The sequence below is a fragment of the Dinoponera quadriceps genome, unplaced genomic scaffold, assembly GCF_001313825.1.
Source record: "Dinoponera quadriceps isolate SergipeBrazil2010 unplaced genomic scaffold, ASM131382v1 scaffold37, whole genome shotgun sequence".
Taxonomy (NCBI): Eukaryota; Metazoa; Arthropoda; class Insecta; order Hymenoptera; family Formicidae; genus Dinoponera; species Dinoponera quadriceps.
Window position 1 is genome coordinate 1603709 of NW_014554446.1, and position 25468 is coordinate 1629176.

General features: G+C 49.2%; 1 protein-coding gene across 7 annotated transcripts in view; it reads left to right on the top strand.

The window, feature by feature from the left end:
* The first annotated feature begins 616 nt into the window (after window positions 1-616).
* The window catches only part of LOC106749041, a 116270-nt gene continuing 91418 nt past the window's right edge, over window positions 617-25468 (top strand). For 3 of the 7 annotated variants that reach the window (XR_001374809.1, XR_001374810.1, XM_014628087.1), the window contains exons 1-2: window positions 621-719; window positions 8855-9070. Coding sequence is in view for 4 of the 7 variants with exons in the window: in XM_014628087.1 (XP_014483573.1) it covers window positions 688-719; window positions 8855-9070 (248 nt within the window). In the remaining 3 variants the exon portion in view is untranslated. Of the gene's footprint in view, window positions 720-8854; window positions 9071-25468 lie in introns of all 7 variants that reach the window. The other 4 variants (XR_001374811.1, XM_014628101.1, XM_014628112.1 and 1 more) reach the window with 3 other exon arrangements.

Sequence of the window (25468 nt, forward strand, 5' to 3'; positions counted from 1 at the left end):
GTAATAAATAAATATTCCTTTAAAAGAAGCACATTTTAAACACGTCGCGCTGCTGCAATGGAATCACAAAGCATATATAAATTGCATACTATATAATCAGCATTGTTTTCCATGACTCGGACGTACCGGTGTCCCGCGCGCGGATATCGCACGTGACTGTTATATCGACGGACACCTGTCGTGTAACAACAGCACGCATCGTCTGCGGCAGAATTCTGCTAATAAAAGTTCGAGTCCCACGAGATTTCTTCGAACGATCCGTCTGCGTCGAGGCACGTCGGTGGCTCGAACGTTCCACCGGTCGTTACTTTCGGCTTCGCCGAATTTGGAAAACGCAAAAAGGAGCTTTCTCGAAGGGACTCAGTGCCCACCGTAGACGGTGTCGGCGGCGCTGGCGGAAGAAAGAAGAGAGGGGAAGCGGGTGCTGCGAGAAGTAGGGGCAGAGCCGACGCGAAGCGTGGCTGCTTGTCAGTACGCCCGGAAACGCGGGCTCGGGAGGATGTGTGTTATTTCGCTCGGGTATTCCGTGCTGCACGTGGCGCGCCGAACGACCCTCGTCCTTTCTTTTTTTCCCCGTCGGCGGTTTCCGGTAGCACCACCTCCCCCGCGGAGTGAGGCGTTCGTGCGCTCGGATACAGTGCGGTGTGGTGTTTAAAACCGGCGACCGGTGTGCGCGGGGAAGCAGTAATGGTCAGCTTCAAGAGCAACAACGTATCCAGGTATTTCACGGTGCGCTCGTACGGATTCGTTCGATCCGCTCGGTTGCGGCCGGCCGGAAGCCTTTTGCGAACGGACTCCACGGCGATGAGAAATCATTTGTCCGCGCGACGAGACGCGACGTCGTCCGGAAAGTTCCAGGAATTCATTCCGACGACGATCGTCCCGAGGATCCGGAGTTACTCGAGCGCTACGGCTGCGCGTACTCTCGAATACTTGAGAATATAAATATCAATACCGGATGTAAATATCGAGTAGCGATACAGGTAGGGGCATCATTGTGTGCGTCGCGGCAGCGTGGGTAATTTTCGAAGCGGGGGACACGAGAGAGAGAGAGAGAGATCCTTTGTGCGTTCTGTCGAATTAAATAATTTGCAATTAAATATCGCCCGTGCACGGTGTAAATTGCGTCGCGCGATTATCGCGCGGTAAATAATTTCGCGCCACGCCGCGGGATTATTCACAGTAACAATAATCGGCTTACGTATGCCGCATGTTTAATACACGCGCGCGCGAACGGGGAACGGCGTTAACGCGGTGTAAAAAAATTTACTGCTTTCACGGAGAGGGGCTGGTTAAAATTCATATCTCGATGCACTGCCGGTGACGGACGAGCGTAACGAGTAAAGGAGAGGAAGAGAGAAAGAGAGAGAGAGAGAGAGAGAGAGAAGGAAGATGAGAAGAGGCGAAGCGTGCTTACGCATCTTATAGGAAGAATTTCTCATTCAGAGCAACGGAGTTTGCAGTGGAGACTCCGACGCGACCTACCCAGCTACCTACTTCCGTGCAAGAATTCCGCGTGATGTGCGTCTTTCCGGAGTAATAGCGTAAATTCCAGCCATTGTTCGTATTCCGATTGGAGTATCGGGTTAATGCGCTGGTATCGAGATTACGCCGGTATCGACACGTTCCAGTGCGACTGTTGATCCCTATTGCATGGCGCGAACAATTCGCGAACGAGGGATCGAAAGGCTCGTTGTCGATCGTCGTTGCATTCGATACTTTCGATCGCTCTTCGGTTCCGATCCTTGGATCAAGGTCGTGTTAGTAACGCGCGAGACACATGACGAGAGGGCGGGGAGGGATTAATTAAAGGCACGGAAACGGAGCGAGGGGCGAAGTAAGGACGGAGGTAAGAATTTAAAATCGGAAAAGAGTCGTAGGTCCTTGGGGACCACCGCCACGACTATGGCGCGTTGGAGCGGCGCCATTAAGGTCAAGTATAGAACGTCTCCTTGCCGGCTCTAAAGTTGGCGGCTCCTCCCGTGAGGAGGAGGAGGTTCGAGCGTCGAGGTGAGCATATGCGCGCCGTATGCGAGCGAAGTGAATCGTCGCAATGCAACGACGAATCGCCCTCCCGTGCGCGTCCTTCGATATCGTATTTTTAAATCGACGTCTCGGAACCTCCCACGACGCGTAACGTCCCCGTTCGTGACGTCTGTATAAATGAATACGAACGTTAAATAGATCACGTTGTTCATCATTCATCTCCTGGCCCATCGTAACCTCATCAATGACGAGCTTATTAATTTCAATAGTAAACTTTATCCAACAATAGTGCGCATATTTTTTCGGAAACGGTCGTCCATATAGCGAGCAAACGCCGGCGTTTTCAAAGAGAGACCCGATCGAATGACATCGTTTCGATTCACTGGCACTGGAACGCCGGTCGGTAGGGATCCGGTAGGGCCGGCTCGTGGCCTACGTAAGGTAATTTCCAGTCAGGCTGCATCTGCTTGTACTGGAAGTCGATGCCCGCATCGACGTCGATACCGCGTCATCAGCTCCCGATTATCGCGCTTTGCGTCTCTCCTTCCACCTTGTATCTCCCCCCTTTCTCTGTTTTTATCTCGTTCAGGCCGTGCGACCATTTCGACGTAAAAGTTAGCGCGCACCCGACGACATCGCCGATCGTCCGATATGAATACGGTCTCATTATCATCAGTGAGAACGAGGAGAATCAAAGTGAATTCCCGTGGGATTGAATTCAAAACTGTCAAGCACGATACAATCCGCCGTCGCGGAATAAGACCGAGGATTGATTCGTTCTGTGAGAGAAAAATATTTGGTACTATAATCATTATAACGAAAGAATTATAGTCAGGAGAATAATTTTTTCTAACAAATGATGTTACAATGTCAGTGATAATAATCTTACATAATTGTTGTCACTGTTATTTTTGTGCTTGAGATCATAAGAAGTATAGTTGAGGCCGAAAATAACTATAAATATCAACTACGAATATATTCCAGTCGCGCAATACAAGTTCACAGTAAATTATGTTATTATAGTATGCTATATTATTCCATGAAAATTTTCTGCATGTACAACAGTTAATCCAGAGTCCCTTACTTTGCCACGCATTGTTCCTTTTTTCACGACGATGGTCGCAATCTGAAACGAGGAGGAAGACCGCTCGTTTCAGGCAGCGACCCTCAATCTCCTTCGGTCGCCAAAATGTTTTCAGCGTTTCCAATGACGAAACTCGGTGTGTCATAAAACATCTCCGGATGTTTGAAACACGACACGATTGTCGAAACGTTTGTTGTTCGTATCGAGAGCATCATGAACTAAAAACGTGATTGAAAATCGGAGTTTTTCGGAGGAAATGAGGGGAACTGGAAGATTGGGAATCGCATTTTACTTCTGCTCGGTTAATTAATTTCCCTTTCCGAGCTTGAGATTTCGATCAATGATTTTTTCGTTGCGATCTACCGAAGCGTCTGAAAATCATTCCGTCTTGAAAAGATATCAGGTACACACAGACGGCCTATTACGCTTAAGGGAAATGAAATTTGCCGTTATAGAATTTTTACCGCGCATCCTCCGGAATATCTCAAAGAGAGCCCTCGGGATATCGCGAAACATCGGTTGGGAATCGCTGAGTTAATGTCGAGATATTACCGATGTCGGTAGGAACCAACCTTGAGAGGATCATGTCGGTCCTTCGGAACATCACAACACTGCGTACTCTCATAAAAGGCAGCATCCGCTACAGCATCGGAAATAAACAATTTGGCCTTTCCTCAGGTCTCCACGATACTTTCGGACTCTCTCATCGACGAGAGAACGAGGTTCCTTTTTTACGACTTTTTGGCGCGTCGGTTCTCTTACAAACGCGAATCAACCATCGGTTCTAATAATTCTATAATGACGAGTTATTCGTACATTAATATATGTATTAATACACATTAATATATTTATTTAATGTATTGATGCATGTATGTATTTATATTTTAATATGTTAATATATTTATCGATGTATACGTTATTTTATAATGTTGCATATATATATATGTGTGTACAAACGTTACTATATTACATCGGAAACGCGGCGGAAATTGTCAGATCTCATTATTTCGCATGCGCGCGCGCGCGCGCGAAATGAAAAATAATATCGGAATGTTCCGTTCAATTTCAGCTTTTCAATTTTGAATATCGGCTTTTTCACGGTTCGAGGAAACCCTGCCAGAATTAATTTTTTTCTGACTATGCAATCGTGAAAGAATATAATCAGAGGAAGAGAAGGATAGCTTCTGCATTTTACAGCGGCTTTCCCTTTTCGATCTGAAACGCACTCTTTATAGACTTCCCTCCCTCTTTCCTCCTTCTCCTCCTCCTTTTTTTTTCCTTCCTTTTTCTTTTTATCGCACCTGCTGAACGCGAGTCGTAATTTTTCGCCCGTAAAATCCAAAGTTCGAGGCGTGAGCGCGCGCGGAATAAAGCGTGTCTTTGCCGGCACTTGAAACATTCATACGCGTAGAAATACTTCACTATCTTCCCCGCCGTCTTTCGCCCCGACTTCGCTCGTTCGCCCTTCCTCCCTTCTTCGGCTGGCTTGCGCGCAACTTACCGCGCGAATGTGCGGCATCGGGCGAATTGTGCGGGTACACGAAGCCGCTCTGTTTCACCGAGACTTCTCGTTAAACATTCGCACGACGTATCCCTCGGGACTTCCACGTGGCGCTCTTGAATTACGTCACGAGCACCGGTGCTCGCGCGGCCGGTTTGGAGGTTTGCATTTTTAAGTCGTCCTCCATGTTGATACTCCGACCAACTTCTTGCTACGAACAGGATTCCTTAATTCCACCTCGAGAACACGCGATACCAAAGATAGTAAGTAATCGAGATCGTCGATGTTTATCTACGTTATCTCACACACGTGTCTTGTAATCCGATTTAAAAGCAGATTCGCGTCGCTTCAGGTGGCTCGAAACGCTGAGAGAAAGATGTGCAAGATTTATCAACTATAATGACATAGTTCAAAAATTATAGTTAAGAAAACCACGAATAAAAACGAATAAAATCACATTTGTTATGATTATACATCCAGATTCACACGTACTTCGCTATAGCAGAATAGATTTTGCGCGCTTGAAAGAACCGTAAACGTACAGTTGGGGCGAAAATTGACTATAACATGTAGTGAGATTACATAGTTACTCCAATTACGTATGTATTCCTTCAAATGAGGCCGCGCATTTGGCGTTAAACATCTGACTCCAAGTACCGAGTAGTATCTCTCTCACATGAACGTCACGTGCAACGTTGTTTCAACTTGGAAATAAGGAGAGCACGTTTAGCGTTCGCTATGCGTCCAGAATACGGTCTCTGAGGCCGTCTCTTGAAATCACGAGTGACCGTACTGACACCCATTCGTACCTCAGAGAGTACGACAGGAGTGCAGACGAGCGAAACTGTACCGTACAAACTGATCGTGTGTGTGTGTGTGTGTGTATGTTTATTCTCGTTCACCTAATTACTCCGCGATTCACTGTTACACGCGCGGGAGTCTTGATTACAGTCGACGCGGCGTTTAATTACTCTCTTTCACGAAGCGCACGTCAGTCCCGCGTCTCGAGCATATCGCTATTCTTAGAACTTTGCGCCTCAGCTTCATTATAAGCGTTTCGGAGGTAAGCACACGCTGCGTCGCGACGGTATGCGCGATCAAAGTGTGCACGATCTCACGGAATCGAGAGTATTGACTATTAAAAATTCCCCGGGCGCGCTCTCCTACGCGAATCCCGCCAAGTTCGCCAACGGCGGATCCGCCCGCCAGCGTCTTACGAGAAATTCGTAACCGCGCTGTGCATTAAGGGGATGAAGCCGGAATCAAGGTTGTTAACCTCCGTGAAAAACCCGACCCGGCTGCGTTTTCCCCCTTTTCCGCTCTTTTCCTTTTTCTTATCGGCCGGCCAAACGATAACGGCGCGCCCCGCTGAAGTGAGATTAGTCCACGCTGACGGATAAGAACCTAACTGTAGTAACGGAGCCGGGAATCATTCCTTTCGACACTTCCGGTCCCACGTTCGGTTTCGCCACGCGCGATAAAATCACCCGGCTGCGTATGAAACGTCGCTTAACTCCGAGCAACAACCATTACCACGATGGTAACGTGAGTTTCGCTCCGCCGCCTGTACTTTACAATCGAATTAAAATTCGCAACTTTTGCGAGCAAGAACACTGTATGTGTGTATGTAAAAAGCGCGCACGAAGCAAACTCATGAAATGACTGATTCGCGCGTTAATTTGCGCGATTCATTTCCGGCCGTTAGTGCCGCAGTGACTTATCCGTTGTTCAGAATCATGTTTCCGCGTACGATGCGTCACTTGCGTTCACGTTCGGAAACGACTCGCGTGGAAATGTTCTCAGATTTTCCTATGCACGGTGTATATTCCGATTGAAACGTCCAAAGTTGTCCGGAAATAAGTTGTCCCATTGTGTGATACCAATTGCAGCGTTGCCATCCAGTCATTTAAGTCACCTTTTGTCACGTTTCCTTGACAAGTGACTGAAAAATTCACTACCGTCCAGATCGGTCGCGTAATCTATTTTTTCCCGAGCTGCCGTTAAATTCGTAAAATATGAGCTATATATATTTTGAGAGAACGGATCTCTAGAAATGTTCCATACGAGGCAAAGCGTATGTTCGTCGGAAAATCTGATTGAATATTTTAATTAACGTAGAGAAGGGAGGCCGACGCTTCATTATAAGCGTTTCGGAGGTAAGCACACAAGCTTCCGCTCGTAAACGAGGGTTCAAATCACGACGGATACGCGCGAAAATATCTCGGACAAAATAGCGGAGCTTCCGGAACGAGGCACTCGTCCGTTGCAAGTGAGGACAGCCCAGGTGCAACGTCGTACCCTATGACCGGATATAACGAGCGTCCCTTTGCATATAATTACCGGCAGGTGTGAAAACAAGTCCGAGTCCCGAAAAATCGCTAATGAAAAGCGCATTGAAGGAGACGACGGTTGGCGCGTCACACACAGAACACAGCTTGTCTCGTTTACAAAAGAGGATATCGCGGCAATTAGCGTTCAGCGTACGGGGATGTAAAATAGAAGCGGATTATACGACGGCTGGGACGTAAATTTTTTTCAATCATGCTCTCTAAATTTCTCGGAGTGAAACCTCACTCTCTCTGAACGAATGAGAATTCACTCCAAGCGATAGTGAAAATACTGTCACTTGAAACGGAGTGACATTTCACTTTACAGAAGAGTGAATGTTTCACTCCAACCGTCAAGTTTGCCGTTTCGTTCATGTGGAACGAGTGTTTCACTCGATTAGAGTAAATGCTTTACTCCAAAAAAAATGAATTCTTCTAATTTTTACATTCTTCAACACGTAAAATATTCTTTCTTGCACTGTTTTTAAGATAAGTTAATTAAAGTTTTCTAAATGTTATTAATCATATTTAAGGGAGAAATATAGAGTAACTTTTTCAATATTTTTACCTGTGGAATGTAACAAATTGTAAATTGAAATTGTGCAAACTGAAAAAGCACACAACTGATACAACGGCCGCAGAACAGTTACAGTTAAGGTCGATTATCGATTATCTTGTTGCATGCGCTCGTAACGTACGTTACTAGATTAGATTAGATTTAAGTTACGAAATAAAGATATTCACTCGGGAGATATGAGATGAAAGAAAATGAAAAGTTGTTCGAATTCGAGTGATTCGACAGTCGTGTCATTTTTCGAGCGGAATTTCGCGGCATAAATAGAAAATATTCATTCCGCGTCACAGGGTGGAAGAATTCATTGCATGAAAAGTGAAAAGTCACTCTAATTTTTAAGTTACTCGAGGGTCACTCCATTTTTCGAGCGGGGATTTCCCTTCAAAAACATTCAGAGTGTACGCGAATACCCTTTCGAGAACGCTTGTCTCTCATGACGAGGACGTTCCTTATCTTTAGGATTTATCGTATTCCACATTAGCCGATAGCTGATAAGCGCTGAAACACGAATAAGTCTCGCATGCGGCTATCGTTAGATAAATGTTGGCACTAGTTCGTAACGTATTTGAAATTCGTATTCGACTCGATAACGTGTTATCAGCAATTGATTCGAGGAATTAGGGCTCTTTATGTATTTAAATTGATTGCAAGGAAGACGTAGCGTCGCCGCGACGTCGTTGCCAAAGGAAAATAAGGGCATGGGCAGCGGAACCGCGCGACTCCCGAGTATTGACTTTGATTTAGAAAGCGAAGTTCCGAGCGTGTGCGCGCACATATATTTTCCGTTCCCATATAAAATTTATAGGGCCGTAAGATTTAAGAGAACAGTTCGGCTCCGCGCATCTACGAGGGTACTTTATCACGGAGCGGAGTGGACCCGGACATTTCGCGCAACTTCTCGTATTCGACATATACTCCGGATTATTGCCGGATTATAATTAACACCATCGTGTCGACATGAATGATTAAGTCCAATGAAGCGGGCCGCTTTTTTTCATCGATACATACGAAATCACGCACAGAACGTAGCGTCGCACTCTGATGTGCTTCGGTGAAAAGAGAAACTTCTCCCCCGGTCGGTCAACGAAGAGGAAGCGACCAAGGGAGTCTAGAGAATTTTCCTGAAAACCTCAAAAGTCACGTCTCTCCGATTATCCGCGCGAGATCAGAGCGTACGACGGGTTAGATGTCGCGAGCCCGGTTTTACCTCGCGCCGGCCTTCTTACCGACACGGCCTTTCTGTACGTTCCACCATCGGTACGATCCCACCTGCGCGCCACGTGGGTTACCACGTACCCGGTGGGAAAAGAATAACCGCCCGAGAGAGTGTCCGCCGAGCGGCGATCGATTTTCTGACCAACTCCGTCCCGTTGATGTTTCAGCGAGCAGTCGACGCCGCATCGCCATCTGCCTGGGACTCTGCGAGGCACCCTGAACCATTCTCATAACCATCACCACCACCACCACAATCATCCCCACAGACATGAACAGCAGCAACCACCACCTCCGCCGCCGCCGTCGACGTATCGCACACCGCCACCGCCACCGCCAACCCCGAGTTACATCACGGTGCAGCGCGGCTGCGCTCTGCATTCGAGGTGAGTCACACCCGGTATAATAATATGTCTTCCGTCGTCCTGCACGCGGGTTCGAAGGAACTCGCGAACTTTTCCCCGCCTCTCATTGGCCGTGACGCCGAGGAAACGGCTCGATGTCTCACCGAGATTTATGCGCGCATCTTGCAAGTCATACGGCAAATCAGAGCAAACTTTCCGGACGCGAAAGCGCATACCGAGGACTCACTCGGAGCTTCTCTCTGTCTTCACTTTCACAATAGGATGTGTGCTTCACCGAAAGGAGATTTTTCTTTTTTTTTTTTTTTTTCTAACATCACTCGAACTGTTGATTTATTCTCTCTTGACTGCGAGGCGAGAGTGCTCTTTGATTTGCATCATTATAATCGCAATGGAGTCTCCGTGCGACAAAGGGAAGGGAATAGAGGCGACGAAGCAAAACGTAAGGGCGGTATACCTGTTTCAGTACGATAGTTATGCATACTACAAGCTATGCCTTTCGCAAAAGGAGGATGGAGAGAGAGAGACGTGCAAATGTTGAGTCTCGCTTCTCTCCTTGTTTCCACGCGAAACGTATATTTGCTATTCAAAGCAACGTTGCGGCGGCCTGACACGGGAACACAAGCGGATTGATCGAAGTTCGTGCTCCTTTGCTTATTGCGGCTTCTACGATGATAGGACGAGGTCTTTTATTCCGCGGCGTTCGGTTAATGCGCCGCGGATGATCGATCACGTCGCGTGTTCGGCAACAATCCATTTCGAGTTGGAAGTTCTTACTAAGAACGTTAGATTTTAATTACGACTTCGATCACATCGTGCTGTAATATTCCGTTCTATTGTCGAACACGATCCTCCTCTCGAGCTTCCTGTCGAAAGTACGTATATAGATGAGGCAATTTATCACGCGTTATCAACACGGGAAATTGCTTATTTCTGCGTAAGGATGGCGCTTAAAAAGCGAGAAACGACTCGAGGCTTGATTCGATTGAGAAATTACAGATTAGTGCGTAGTGAAAAGTAAACTGAAAATAATTCTCATTTTCCGTCGGTATACGTGCTATTTCCACTATTGTGTTTTGGCAATACATTGTATTTCGCATTGCCTAGGTTTATCAATGATAACTGTTACTGCAAGCAAAATTAACGCAACTTCTACGTGTAGTTTTAAAAGCTCGGAAAATAATCACAGGTTATTCCTATTTTTCCGCGGATTATTACGCGGTTTCTCATCTCCTTTGCAAGGAAACAAGTAAATGGCGATAGTTTTTAACCGAACATATGTACATTTTTCTAAACGAATTTCCCTATCCTCGGAGGTGGAAACCTGAGAAATCCGCGAGAATACCTGGGGGAAAACCAGGTTCTTTTTTTTTTCCGAGGCTTCAAAACTAAAGAGGTTAACGAAACGAAGGTGGAAAAACGTTCGACCGATATTCTCATTAAATTAGCCGTCCCCGTCTGTGAAACGTTGCGATCTCCCGAAGGAATTTAATACAAACGCTATTTACAGCCGCGAGCATGACCGATTCGAAAGGTATATCGACAGGTAAATTTGTTTAAACAGCTAAATGTCCGAGCACGAGGGAGATCGTGCCGTTTAAATCGGGAAGCCGGGTTCGCCGACGATTCGAAATAGCGATTGCACATCCGCCCGTTCGCCACGAGCAATCTCCCCGAATGCTTTGCTTTATGCACGCGCGGCGGCTTTTGAAATACAACCGGCGAACGAAAAATCGGGATCGCGTTCTACGGCCGGGATTACGGAGAGCCTCCCCGATACGCGTACAAATTACGACCGGCCGAGTCCACCGGTGTGCACGGATACGAGCGAGGAATCCTCTCCGCGCGGCCCGATAAAGAAAATAAAGCGCTTCCTCCTTCCCCCTCCTTCGCTCACGGCGCCATTTAAATAATCAACCAGACGGAACAGCTTCCGCTCTTTCTCCCCGGATAGATTTCTACCAATTTCGGGGCGAGTCGAGTTCTGACAGTACCGATTTTTCCGATCGACGAATTCGTCACCGTGCATCCATCTGCGCGCGGGGAGAATCTGTGTTGTAAACGTGTCCGTTGATCGACGACGGAGTGGATCCGCGGCAGATGGGAGCACCGGATGTTTTTATTAGACATCATACTTCCGAGGCTTTTCATCCTTGACGTTGTCGCACTTTACCACCGTCGTTCCCGCGAACGATATCCTCCGGCGATTGAGGAAGGTATATCGGAACTGTCGTTTAACGACCTGGCTACGCTATCGTGGAGGCGTAAGCCGCCTAACGTCGTCGCGAAATTAGATCGACGTAGGGCGCATTAAACAGGAATAAGAAGCCCGGGAAAGGTCGGAAAAAGTGACTGAAGAAGAAGTTCTCTCTTTCTCCCCCCTTTTCCGGAAGGGACTCCGGCAGTTTTCCTCACTCGGCTCGCGTTAAATCTCGCGCAGCGCGTCGGAATTTTTGCCGGACGGACGTACCATAAACTCGTCGTCGGGATACCCGTCGGGGCAGCTTCTTAACTTCTTAACTGCCAAGTTTTGCCGTAACTCACGCGACCGAAGTCGTCTATGACGCTCATGAGAGTCGCGACGGGCGTTCGCGACGTCGCGGGAACTACGAGTGAGCAACGCGGGAGCAACGCGAGATCGATTTCAGGCAGGATCGCAACGCACGAGCGCCGCTGTAATGACTGTTAATCAGGCTAATAGATCGCGATGAGCGCGTTCCCCCGTCCGAGGACGTGCTTCAGCGCACCACCCTGAAATTTAACCCTTCTCAATTCAGATTCCCTCATAATATGATTACGATCCGACGATTGCGCGGTCTCTGATATGTATGTAGTAAACGCGGAATCAATAGAGACGAAGAATGAAGAACGGACGGAGAAAGCGGACGAGAGATTACTTGATTTAAAAAGCTGAAAAACAAGTAATTATGTATTTACTTGATTCTAGCATTATTTTTTCCCGACCCTTCGGCAATGATAAAAGTAAATTCAGTTATTCCGTATGCGTGTATATATGTAGATATGTGATAATAGGAGTTCGTTGTGAGTCGTTTGTCGACGGCACGTCTCCTTTGAATTTCGGTCCTTGCTTTTCTACCCTTTCTGAGGACGCCGTCGCGCTGTAAATTGCTCGTTGAGGATCGCTTGAGTTATTTAGAGACGGTGCGGCGCGGGGTTGTCTTTGATGTTTGAGCGCTTGCGTAGATCGCCTTCCTAATTCTGTTCGGCGCAACTGTTGTATCTTCCGCCGTGTGTTTTGTACACCCCGCCCTTCCTCCCTGTCGCGCGCGTAGTACGAATAATGCGCGCTTCGGCGCGGCCGTTTTGCGGCCGAAACTGTCTCGAGCGATTCTCGTCGTTTGCGCGATATCGCGCGCCGTCTTGCCGCGGAACACGATTGAGCCGGCTTTACGGCTTCGTGCTTCGTTTCCGAAGCTTCGAATCCTGAGGACGGAAATTCAAATGTAAATTCGTGTCCCGAGGGATCGCGCGAGAGACACCTCTCGTCGCGCGTAAGAGCGCAGCAGTTACGGAAAACATTCCCGGAAACGTGCGCGCACGTCCATTCCCGCCCTCTTTCTCCGCCTTTTCCGACGTCGTCTTCGTCGCCCTTTCGTCCTTCTTCTACGAGCGAGTGATAACGCGTGATTAACGCCCTCGTTATCCGTCACGCTAAGATTCCCCGCCGCTCCCTTTTCCATCCTTCCACGTCCTTTGTTCGTGCCGTTCGCAATAGGTCGGAGGTTCGACCGGGTTTCGCGCTCGGTCTCGTGGAAATTTCGCCCGTTTCTCCCTGTTCCCTCCGTTCTCGTCGCACGCCTGTCGACCGATTGCAGGCAGGACGCGAGGGTGGAAGGATACGGCGAGGGAGAAAAATGCGCGCGACGAAATTACCGAGAGTGGGAGCCCCGGAGACACTTCCTCCGGCCGATCAAACGTTCCCGAGCTTTTCCGAGCCAGTCGGACATTTTTTCGTCGTCCTCTCGGCGGTTATGGCCGACCGTTTTGGGCCCGGTCGCGAAATCAAACGCGATGGCACGTTCGCCTGCACGACGACTGCTCGCTTGCTCAGGGAAAAAAGCAGCTTATTATCTCCGCGGATCTGCGGCGCGACGGCACGATATAGCGTGGTTAGTCTGTAAAGCCGCCGCGTGACTTTTAAAGATGAGCGCGGATAATCGAGGCCGAACACGCGGCGTCTGTTAAATATATAGGCAGCGACGGACGTTCACAATCTTCATTTGAAGGGAGAGGGAAAATCAACGTTTGCCCGAGTCGATGTTTTGGCTCCACATTATATAACTCTGTAAAATATAGTATAAAATCTTAACGGGCGTCTCTGAGACGTCGATAGGTTTTACATATAGAATTTTCTGGTTACTCCGATACTCCTTGGGAAATATTTACTAGAAGTAGAAATATAATTGATTATGTATACGCAGGAAAAAAATGCCGTTGAATCAATAGAATTTCCAACGGTAATTAGAGTAAAATTTGCAGGGTTAAAAGTTAATGTGAACTTAAGATTTCGACTCGGAGTCTCCGGCGGACAGAACGAAACGTTAATCGATACCGCCGCGTGACTCCGTTCCTCGAGTCACTGCGTGACTTTTAAGGACGAGCGCAGGATAATCGAGGACGAACACGGCTGCGTCCGGAGAAATGGATGTAACGACGGACGTTAGCGATCTTTTTTAATGGCAAAGGATCGAGGTCAACGTTTCGGGATTATTCTTCGCGCGAGAAAGTAACCTCTCTCTCTCCTATCAGTTTGCGTCGAGATATGCGATTTCAAGGCGCGCATGATACGCATGTTTTCGGCTCGCCGAACGGTACACGCCCGTGTTTGCCAGCGTCCAAGAACGGTCAACGGTCAGTATTACGTCGTCGGTCATCATCAGTCGCGGCCGATCGATTGAATCACCGATAAGCTCGCGCCACGTCTCACCAATCACCCATTAATTTTCATTTGCGAGTCCGCCGACGTGATGGGGCGCGGATCTTCGACAGATCATCCGCCCGAATCATCCGGTGAATTCCCCCTCCCCCCCCCTTCTCGAAATACCGCGAGGTCGCGCGATCGTAATTACGAAGGAAGACCGCGATTTTAGCGGGAATACGCGAAATATGTTTAATTGTGAACGTCGCACGGGCAAAACCGGAATCCTCCGCGAGGGGAGCGCCGGACGAAAGAGAAAGAGAGAGAGAGAGAGAAAGAGAGAAAGAGGGGAGAAGAAAGCGGTGGGGAAGGTGCGAGAGGGGGCTTTCCATTTGATCGAGCTTCGTCGGTCAGCGCGCAGTGACGCTCGCCTGAGGCGTTGTTCCGATCGCGTCGGTTTTCCATGCGGCGCGCCGCGCGTTACCATACGGACCGACGGTGGACCTGAACACCCCCACACACGTGTCCGGGCGATGCTTCACCGGCCGACCGGCACCGCTCGTTTATTTCACTCTCCTCACGCGCTTAGAGTGAAATGTCCATTGTCCGCGCGCGCGTGTCCGTGAAATTTCTTCCCGCGTTTTTTCCAACGTTTCCGCGGACGAGAAAGAAAATCGTCATACCGGCGAAAAAGAAAGAAAAACAGAGTGAGAGAGGGGATGGGGGAGAGACGTGAATCTCTCAGTGCGCTTTTACGACTGGTAAGATGGGACCGGCGGATGGTTCATTTGATTTCATCGGTCGCGCGTTCCTCTTCACCGAGAGAGCTTCTCTTTCTCTCTCTCTCTCTCTGAAATTCGAGAAATGTGCGGGGAAAAAGGGTCCTCCTCTTAAAGTCGCGATCGGCGCAATCGACCGTGCCCACGACGACAACAGCATCGCCATTTTCCTCGGATTCTACTCGGTACCGATTGAAAGTCCCCGATATAATTCACGAACGGTCATTTGCGCGCATGCAAGCCCGGGCGAGAGAGAAGGATTAACAGCTTGCATTCCGCCGTGCCGGTAGGCGCGCGCGCTGGAATTTGCTGGAAGCACACCCTGTAATACTTCCGCAACAAGGACGACGGTACCGAAGACATGGAGGAAGGGGGAGGGGTAGTGAATGGTCGAGGGCGCGCGCTATAGAGGCCGGCGTTGTCTCGAGTCTATAAATAACTTAAGTCCAGGCCATACATCGTGTTCTCCGGGTGTTATTTCCTCTCCATGGGATGGAGCACAGATCCCTCTGGCCTCTCTCCCGTGGTCGGTATCGCACCCTGGTATCTCGCGCGACCCGCCATCCCCCAGGAGAAGCTGCACCTCCAGTGCGCTCGGACATTCGGCTATTAACTCTCCGCGAGCGAAAAGAGCGAAAAGAGAGCGCGCGTGTGTTGTACACTCGCTGGGCGACACACCGCGGGCGGTATCTATACGATGATAAACAGCCTTATCCCGGAGAACTCGGACGAAGCGAACAGCGGCCCCCGGGCGAAGTGTCCCGCGAGCAAATTGTATTTCCCGGCGAGCGGGAGAGATCGCGAGCGATTGTCCCGCGCGCGCCCGACGGCGAGGTTTTTGCCGTTTTCGCGTCGACGACACGCAATCCCGGGCGAGCGTGAAGCTGATCTCCCAACATTGGGGAAAATTAATTTTCTACATCCCGTTTGATTGGCCGTCGTTTACACGGGTATGCGCGCGCTTCGAACTGTCCGTGCGCACCGCACTGGTGTAAGAGTTATTAACCCCCTTGTTTTGCATGGGGCATGCGCGTCTGTTTAAGGTAATTTGCCCGTTACGATACTGTTAGAAGGGTAATGCAGCGCGAAAAAGCTCGGCAAATTTGTGCTGGATGTTTGTAAACATGATTTATGATGTGCAGCTTGACACTCTCTATAACAAGAGGATATTAATCAGGCTTACGTAATATTATATAATATATAAACATAATATACGTATACTTCAACGCGCAACGGGTGGCCCAATGAGAGACTCGATTCCTGAGAACTCATCGTAAACAAGTTCTGTCAGTGGACCATCGGCTGCGTTCCAAACCGCGTTAAGAAAAGTGCCGACACCGTATTGAAATTGAAATCAAATGTATATCACATCATGTTACTAAGGCCGTGATTTTCGCTCGTAAATAGCGTAGAGCGTTTAGGAGAAAAACCTCCGGGGATTAACTTCACGTTAATTAATCCTGGATGCGCGCGCAACGAACCCATATAGTGGAACATTCGGGCGATAACTTCGCGACGGGTCAATCTCGGCGCGCCGTCAGGAGACGACGAGCGAACGTCGCCGCCCGCAAACTCCTCGACCGGACTTCTTATTAATTTGCGAAGCCCGTATAACAATGGTGCCGTTAATCGCACCCTGTGCGCGCGTTACAACGCGCGACGTTACCCTGAAGGCGGGATTGCGACGGTCGGTTAATTAACCGCGCTTCTCCTCCGCTGTCCGATGATGCATTCGCCCGCGTTAATTAATTCCATTTTCATGCGCAACTTTTTAATCTATTTAACGTAACGCCGCGTCGCGCTCTGTCCTCCCGTCCGTTTGTCCGACCCGTTTTCTTGCCGTTTTCAACGCGAAACCTGTTTCGTTTAAGCTCGCTGCGATCACGCGCTGTCGGTGATTAGAAGTGATTATCCCTCGCATATTTCCACGGGATTTCCGGACTGGAGGATTAAAGAAGAAGTAAAGTCGGACAACAATTATTTTCGTCCAATTTACGCTAAGGTGAAATCGCGGAATGGTTGGGAAGAGAGGGGGGAGGGTGGTAAAATGACGATCTCGGGATTTATCGATTCTTTCTCATGGCTGGGTTAGAAAAATTAGCAAATCGTCATCTTGTCCCTTTTCTTCTCATCCAAGCAGCGTGCGTTGAAAAATCTCGACGAATCTCACTTTGAGTGATCACAGGCGAATTCTACCTTTTTGTAAAAGCAATTCGCGACTCGTACGCGAAATCAGAACGGTTAACGTTAAACCACAGAGAGGGAGTTGACGTGGAAGCAAGTGCGTCCGTTGTTCGTGAATCCTTAACTCGGATCTGAGATTTCGCCCTTTCCCTCCCTCTGCCCCCGCCTGGGGTCCCGAGAGTTTTAAGCCGGAAGATTTTTCAGGATCTCTCGCGGTACAGTTTCGGTCGGGCTTCCCGTCTACGATACGATTGCGCGTAACTCTCACGTGGCGCGGCCGGGCACACGCTGTTCCTCGTTCGTCTCAATTTGAGGCGAGTGGGTGGCACGTCCCGGCGTCGTGTTTCAGGTGCCAAAGTTCCCCGCGATAACCCCACCTCGTATACATATACACGCGCGCGCGCGCGTAGATCTCGTTACATAGGTACGAATGCATCGTGCGTGCGGCCTCTCATACGCGCAATCGGAAATGTGGGGCCTCCGGTAGTGCACTGCGACTCATGTCCTCGTACATCCGCATACAATTTACACAACTGCAGGCTCATATACACACATATATACACACACACACTTACACAGACATGCACCAGACTCGATGCCAAGTGGAGTGTCTCGTTCAACTCCGCTCATAGGGTTGTCACAGGAATTACCGCGCTGTCTCCGAAGTTGACGTTCGCGTTTGCATGTTTCGATTATTCACGTGCGCCATCCTCATCGATATTTCTGTCGAATTTTGATAGACACACATTTATCCGTTCTCTCTCTCTCTCTCTCTCTCTCCGCGTTCGAGAAATAATTTATTTATCGCGTCACAAAGAGGATCACCGAATTTGTATTCTGTCATTTTTCTCTTTCCCTCCCGCGTCTGCTTATCTCGTGGTTCCTGGTGCCGAGATGTCGCATCCGCGAGCGGAAGGCCCGGCGTATGCACGCACACAACATGCACGTGTTGCCTCTACACGACCGCGCGCGTGCGGTCATGCATCTTACTAATGGTGTGTCTCCACGATGCATCGCTTTGTGCGGTTACCTTAAGCCGGTCGTCGTGCTCGGAGAGCGGCAAAACGCTCTCTCTCTCTCTCTCTCGCGAGCGGACAACGCCGGTGGCTCTCGTCTTAACGTTTAACGGCCGTAATGGGGAGCGCATATTTGAGTGAAGATTTTACGCGCGACAACGCCGCCGCGATATTTAACGACATTATGACGGCACGAGAGTCGACCGCGCCTCTTCCCACTTTCGAGGCTTAACAGCCTTAGCGAGGAGGAGGAGAACGCGCGATATCGATGTGATACTCTGATATTAACGAGGAAGCTACTCCCTCGTTATTACCGCCACGGTAACGAGCGTACGCCGCAGCTCGTCGCGGTCGATCTTACGGAGTCGAACTCACGGCTTCAAACCGAAGAAGAATCCCGCAAGGAGAATCCGCTCACGACCCGTCGAAACGATTCTCGACGAAGATTCGGGGAACATCCTCGGTTCCTTCACTCGGAGAAACGACTTAGTAACAGCGGCTGAATCTCATCAGTCTGTTCGAACTTTGCTGTCATTGCTAAAAGTTAGCTGGCTGTTAGAGGTAAAATGTATTTGCTGCGAGGTGCTTTACTTGGCTGAACTTTTTATTAGCTGAAATTATTTGCACGAGCAGCTAAGATTGGTTAGCTGAATTCTCTCTCTCTCTCTCTCTGGTTACATCGTACATAGAACACGAAACGCATCTATATTAATTGACGATGTGATGTAGTACCTGATACCCATTACACCTGAGATGGTACTTATTGATCCGGGAATCTCGGGTTCGAGTCAATCAGTGCTTAAGCGTGTCTTTTCAAATACGATATAGCATACGGGCAGTTTTAGATGCCCGTGTGTTACAACTAATCTGGTTATTCTATACGTGCAGAGTATATCTGACGTATCCGATATCTGATACATGTATATTCGACAAGGTTCAGTGTTTTACAGCCGAGAAACACGAGTATGTCTGTTTACAATAACAATGCCACAGTTTTGACGCTTTTCCTCTACGTCGAGAAGAAAAAAAAAACTCTCTCTTCTCACGAGGTGATGATAAATCCGTTAAAAAAAAAAAAGAAAGAAAACTCCACGTAAAAAAGTGGTCTGCGAAAATCATGATTCCCACTCCGCACGAGCGAGTGTCCAATTAATTGTCGGTAAATGACCCGATTCCGAACGGTAGATTCTCGTCCAATGATTGACAGCCGCAGGACGACGCGCGAGCCCTTTCCATCGTATTGGTTATTCCATACGTGGGGAGTCAGCGAACTTGGAAGACCGACCCTATAAGCACCGTAACGATAATAACGATGATGCGGGTGAAAGGTGGGTCGGTTACGCGAGGTGTATTTAACGCAGCGCACAACCACGCGAATGCATTTCGCATTATGTAACTAGGTAGGCAGGCAGCAGGTCATGCCTACGGCGCTTTACGGTTCAACGATCCGCACTCTGCGCCGATACCGTACGTTATTAACGAATAAAAAAGGATATTGCCTGCCGAGTTTATCCGCGGCTTTGTAGAAGAACGACACGCTCCATGCCTCGCCGGATAACGAAATATGCATAAAAGCACTCCCACGAAGACTTCTCGATATTATTATTAGGAACCGCGATAAAAATATCGGGGGGGGGGGNGCGCGAGTTCAGCGAAACCGTCTGAGCTTCTTTCGATCCGCACAACCTTATTACGATACCTCGGAGCGCTTAATTGCTCCTTCCACGGCAAGAGGGAATTATTCTCATTTATCCCCCCCCCCTCCTTCCCCCTCTGATCGGGTTGAACGTCATTCGGCGCCGAGGAGTTCCGCCGATACCTCGTCGATAAGCTGCTTTCGCACGAAAGTAAGGAATTCAGATGGCACTTCGGCATTTCGGAGCCGCGCTCGAATTTCCTTTCGGAGCACGTCGATCTCTCTCCCTCCCCCCTCTCTCTCTCTCTTTTTCGCGCGAGCGCGCATACGCGGCCGTTGTGTCGTCGCAGATACGAAATACGTGACTCCGACTTCTTTTCACGTGACTCCCGCATTCTCCGCCGTGGAGATCGAAGGGTCTCGTTCGAAAACAGGTATGAACGATAGCGTTATCGGTGCCGTCGTCAGATCGAACGGGGACGCCAAATGGAAGGGAAGAATTTATCCGCCGTCGGGGCGGACGCGAAGAGGAATCGCCGCTCGTTCCCTCGCCGATACCGCGCGACGAGGCTCGTTCGTCGCCACCGTCGCCCTCCGGTCTAACGTCATTCCGTGTTAACGCGACAATAGCCGGCCAGTAGGCGCGCGTTATATAATAACCCGCCTCGTTGTTTATTGCGTAACCGTATAAATGTATACAACACGACACGTCGCTGTGCTCGGTGTCTGACGCACGCGATTGGACGAAACGGATCCCGGATTCACCGCGCCTCCCTTCGTCCACGCGCTGCGAGGAAAAATAGGATTGGTTGATGCGGCGAGTCTTGCCCGGCACGAAATTAAGCCTCGAGTAATTGTAATCAAGCAGCCTTGCGAGACTGGCGCAGCCGATGGAATCGTGTGTGGCAGCCTAATTGTTAACCTCTTTGTAGGAGAAACTCATCGTCGGTGGATATTATCTTGGTTATTGCGGCGAGCCATTTCAAGGCAATTTAAGATTTCACGAAACAGACTCATTAATCCTGTCAAACAGATCGCACGCTTATTCAACAGACGACGGAGAAATATTTTCGTTCGTTTTACGGCGAAGCGATTCAATTTCGCCGCACTGTTGCGTGTGTTTGTTCGTGTTATTCAGAATTGGTACATAAGATTATTTTCTTTTGCTATGAGCATTGTGTGATTTTAACTAACTTCTGTTGCTGAAGAACCAAATAACAGCTGCAATGAAATTCGTTACCAAATTTTTATTGACAAAACGAACAACAGAATTAATTGTTACAAGAGATATGTCTCGCTGAATATTCCAAGTTATATCGATTTCTGTGGAGTATCGTCTTCATCGTGCCAACAAATCTGCCGTGCTGTAATATCAAATTTCAATATGCAATCTTGTATAACTTTGAAACTTAGTTACTGTAACACAGAATACTAGCTGTCTGTGTATATTATGTGGCTATAACTTGGCTAAGATAGCAACGTTTTCGGTTGTAAGAGCAGAGCTCCTCTTTTTTTATATGTCGGGATTACGCGAGTCGAGCTTTGACACTTTGAACGCGACTTTTAACAAAACTCCCTTCAGTTCGCGTCGTTTGAATTAAAGGAGCATTGCGAAATTTCGGACGAGCTTTGAGCGATGAGAACGTCGCGCGATCGGCTGCGATGAATGAGGGACGATGAAGACATTAGGGGGCGCGCGACGATACGGACGCTCATGTCACGCGACGGTATATCTTTCTGTAAGCGCATGACGTCGATTATAAGGAAAAAAGAGAGAAAGAGAAATAGTACAACTCGGCAAATTAGATAGATAACGTTGGTGCGAGAGTTCAACGTATAAACTTCTCGATTCAATACCGTTGAAACTAATACTTGAATTATTGAAGTAATACGTAACATGATATAGTTTTCACGATACTTGCCACCGAATCAAGAAGATTTACTCCAATTACGCTGCTGTTGGACATTTTTATTGATTCGGTAGCATTTTCTTCCGTGTAATACAAAAATAATGAACGCTTATCATGCAAAAATCCTTGGTCACCTCGGATCCTAACGAACATAAGACGGAGGATATCGAATGAAAGATAGGGAGAGCAGTCGTCCGACAATTTGGAAGAAGTAAGAGCGGTCCTGTGAATTGAAACTGGCCGCTGGCTGGAAGAGAAGTACGCGAACGGAGTTCGAAAACTGGCCAAACGCCGGGAGCTTCTTAGCTCTCAACCGTCTCCTTCGGGGACGCGCCGTTTCGTCGATCGACGGCGTGTCCGCCTACGCACGTACGTGCGTGGGCGAGACGCCGCCAGCACATCGTACAATTAATCGACGAGCACTTGGCATTCAAAGCGGGGGCCCTCAGCCGTCTATCTGTCAACGTCACGCATTTTTGCAAAACGCAATTTTGATTGAAGAGCCCGTCCTGATTGAAGAGTGAGCATTTTATCGAATGATTTAACGGGACGTCGGGCGCGCGCGCGGGTCGAGGAGGAGGATGAATATCGCGCGATCCCATCTGGCGTGCGCCATTCGACGGCCACCGTGAACCCTTTATCGCCGGTGGGGCGTACAATGATGTCGCACACGTGTGCGACGACACTCGCCGCGGAGTGTATCGTTTTTCAGGACGGTCTTTATGGGTCACGCGGTTCGCTATTCATTCACGGCCGGGCCGCCTTTGTCGTTCGATCGGACGGAACGCGGGCACAGCGTCGTCGTCGTCAAGTTCCGCTGATGGGCGGCGCTCTCGAAAGATCCTCTTTAATAAATTGTTCACGGTGGGACGGTTTTACCCGTTCAACGACGTGATGGTAATAAAGTGCGCGCCTCGCCGGCAGCGAGTCGGAGATACACGGCCGGCGAGCTAACGATCCTAATTCTTCCGATTACGGCCGACTTGGGAATCGCGATCCTCGCTTTCGGACGGTCTTTGTGCTCTTAAGGTCTCGCCGACGGGTTAATCAACTCGCGATTACTCGAACCTGCGAACAACACCGGTTGTATTGTTCGATATTCTGCCGGACCACGCTCGCCGGATATTTTGCGTTCTCCCGCGGCAATTTTCGGTGTCGTTTTGCTGCAAGATTCCGTTATCAATTTATATATCTCGAATGCTATCTCTCTCTCTCTCTCTCCGTCTCTAAATAATCCCAATAAATGTAAATTTCCCGATATCGAAATTTTCATTCCGCGATTCCGCCCGGCGCACTTTATGCCAATTCGTATCGCGTGAATTCGAAATAACGTGATACGCGAGGAAACATCGATAATACCTCGCGTCGCTCTCGCGGTTGGGCGTTGCGACAGCATAGTTTTTCGCTACGTTACACATTTTTCCATCGCTCCTCAGCGAACGTTCCAAGACGTGCCGCATAAAAATTCTCCCATATGCAGCACAGATTCCTGTTGGAATATTCAAAGTTGTGGTCCCGAAGTAGATTATCCCACTAAGATACCAATTGGGAATCTGTATCAGAATTTGTGGATGTTATTTCTCTTAATACGCATAAAGAAAGATATTTTGTTTCAAGTCTCTACTTTCGATTATAAACGTTGTTTAATCTTCAATGTTTATAATTTCTTTTTCTTTTAGAAAAACACCTGAGGAAATAAACGATTTTTCTACTTGAAGGAAACAATTCGTAACTTTCAAACGCTTTGAACGTTGAAAACGAAATCCCTGTAGATTCGCATTCCTGAAAAATGGTCCTTCATGAAAAAAAAATAGTTTAACGATGTCCACTGAAAAAAATATAACTATTTGGACAAGTGAAAATTGTCATTTTTCGGGCACCGAAACAAAGCGGTATTTGAAAGAAATAATAAATGATGATAAATGAATTCAACTTTTACCCGAAAATTTTTGATTTTAAATTAAATAAATGTAAAATAATAAATCAAAAATATAAGTAAGCTAACGGTGAATCAAAGTGAAATGACAGTTGTTCGAAAAATCGAAAATTCGGGCCCAATTAGATGCCAGGAAAATTTCTGCACGGTGTGCAGAATTTTACCGACATGCATTCGGCACACGGGAAGGAAAACAGTTTGGCTGCGTTTACGTGAAATGAAGGAACCAACGAAACGCGCGTTTCGTCCGAGGGAAGCCGAATTTCCGATTCTCACGGAATCAAATTCGCTTCTCGCAGCGAGAAATTCTCTTTCCTCCGACGCGAAACGCGCGCTCGGTTCGTTTCAGGAAAATTCAACCGAACCGTTTTTCCCCCGCACAGTTCAGCCCGGAGAATCCGGCAGGCCGGGTTTTCAGAGCCGCTGTCGCGAGAGAGGCAGATGCGTAACGCAGCGGTCGCTGCGAAACTCTCGCGAGGACAATGCGCCGCCGGCGGTTCCCGGAGCAGGGAGAGGGGATGATGCACACGCGCACCCGCTCGGTGCTCGGCGGGGGTGAGATCGGGAGAGAGCGAAAGCCGTGGCGCTCCCCTCGTCCCCGACTCTGGTATACTAGGGAATACTCGCGCCACCGGGGGTGGCGGCAGCAGCTCGAAGGCGCGGGGCGGCGCGGTGAGAAGGGGCTGCGCGGCGGAAGCGGACGTTGGACGCGAGAGAGGAGGGTGGCGAAGGCGCATGCCAGTTGTGCCCTCGCCGCGCTACGAGTCGGGCAACCCCCGGAATTCTCTCTCTCGCCGGGACAGCCGGGCGATCGCGCGCGAGCGGATCCTGCGATCTCGCATTTCCGCTGGAGAACCAGCCCTTCGTCGCGCGACAGAAGCGATGCCAATCGCGCGCCCGTCTTCCCCGTGTCGCTTCCGGCGCGTCCTCTCGTGACCTCGGTCAAGGCGATCGACTGCCTCCGATATCGTGCGGATTCTTTCTCTCTCCCTCTCTCTCTCTCCCTCCGTCGCTCATTCGAGCTCTCCTCGCGGAAGTGTGGCTTCGGGCGAGCGTCGGCCGTGACGTCGCGTCGCGCGGACGTCGCCCCGCGGCAGCCGGCACGTGATCGTGCACCGGCTGCCCAGGGAGGAATCGTCTTCCGGTATGCTCCCTTCGGAGTTCTTTCCGCCGATCGCTCTCCCCGGTGGAACGTTTGGAATATTTCGAGCTCGCGATGTATTCGAGCGCTGAGTGCGGCGCCCGTGCTCGACTCTCTCTCTCTCTCTCTCGTGCAAATGTCCAAATCGCATGCTGTCTTCGTGTTAAGCGCGGCCGGTGCGAGCGCGTGGAATCGGATGGCCTCGCTTAGCGCTGAACACATAGGTGATAAGGTGCGCTTTAGCGGCGTTCTACGCACGCGAGCGTCTACTTGTTAAGATTTCCGCTTATCGGCGAATCCGATCTCTCGCTAAATCAATCTTTGTCACGCGCGCCCCCGGCAATTTATTCTGCCCGAGCGGGAAAACGGCATAAATACCGAGGTTCGTAAATTCTACGTCTTAATATAGAGCATCGCCGGATTCTCCTCGGGAAACGAGAAACGAGCCGTTGCACGATTAATCGTTACGCGTGTATACGCGCGGCGATATCCTTCACGTATCTTCCTGCGACAAATGATCTGCTTTGTCACTCGGTGAGGATCTTTCTCGAGGAATTCGCGCGTCGTCGCCGCCGTCGTGCGAAATTCTCACGAGCCTTTGCGCCTTGTGAGAGAGAGAGAGAGAGAGAGAGCCCCGGCTTCGATTTTCGCGTCGTCGATGCGAAGTTCACGCGACGGGGCAACGCACTCTCGCCCATTCGCTCGCTCACGCGCGGTCCTTCGATAAGGGTTGGTCGCGGAAGGCCAAGGGCGGTGCGAACGGACTAGTGGGAATTCACGAGCGGTCGTTGCCGCCGCCGTCGAAGTCAAACGGTCGCGATACTCAACGGGTCTGCTTGTTTTAACGAACCAGTGTTACACTGGAACTTCGTCCTTTTTTCCTTTCAACGCTGGGTTGCACTCTAAGGGCGGAAAGTGCGATCCAGCTCGGCTAAAACGAA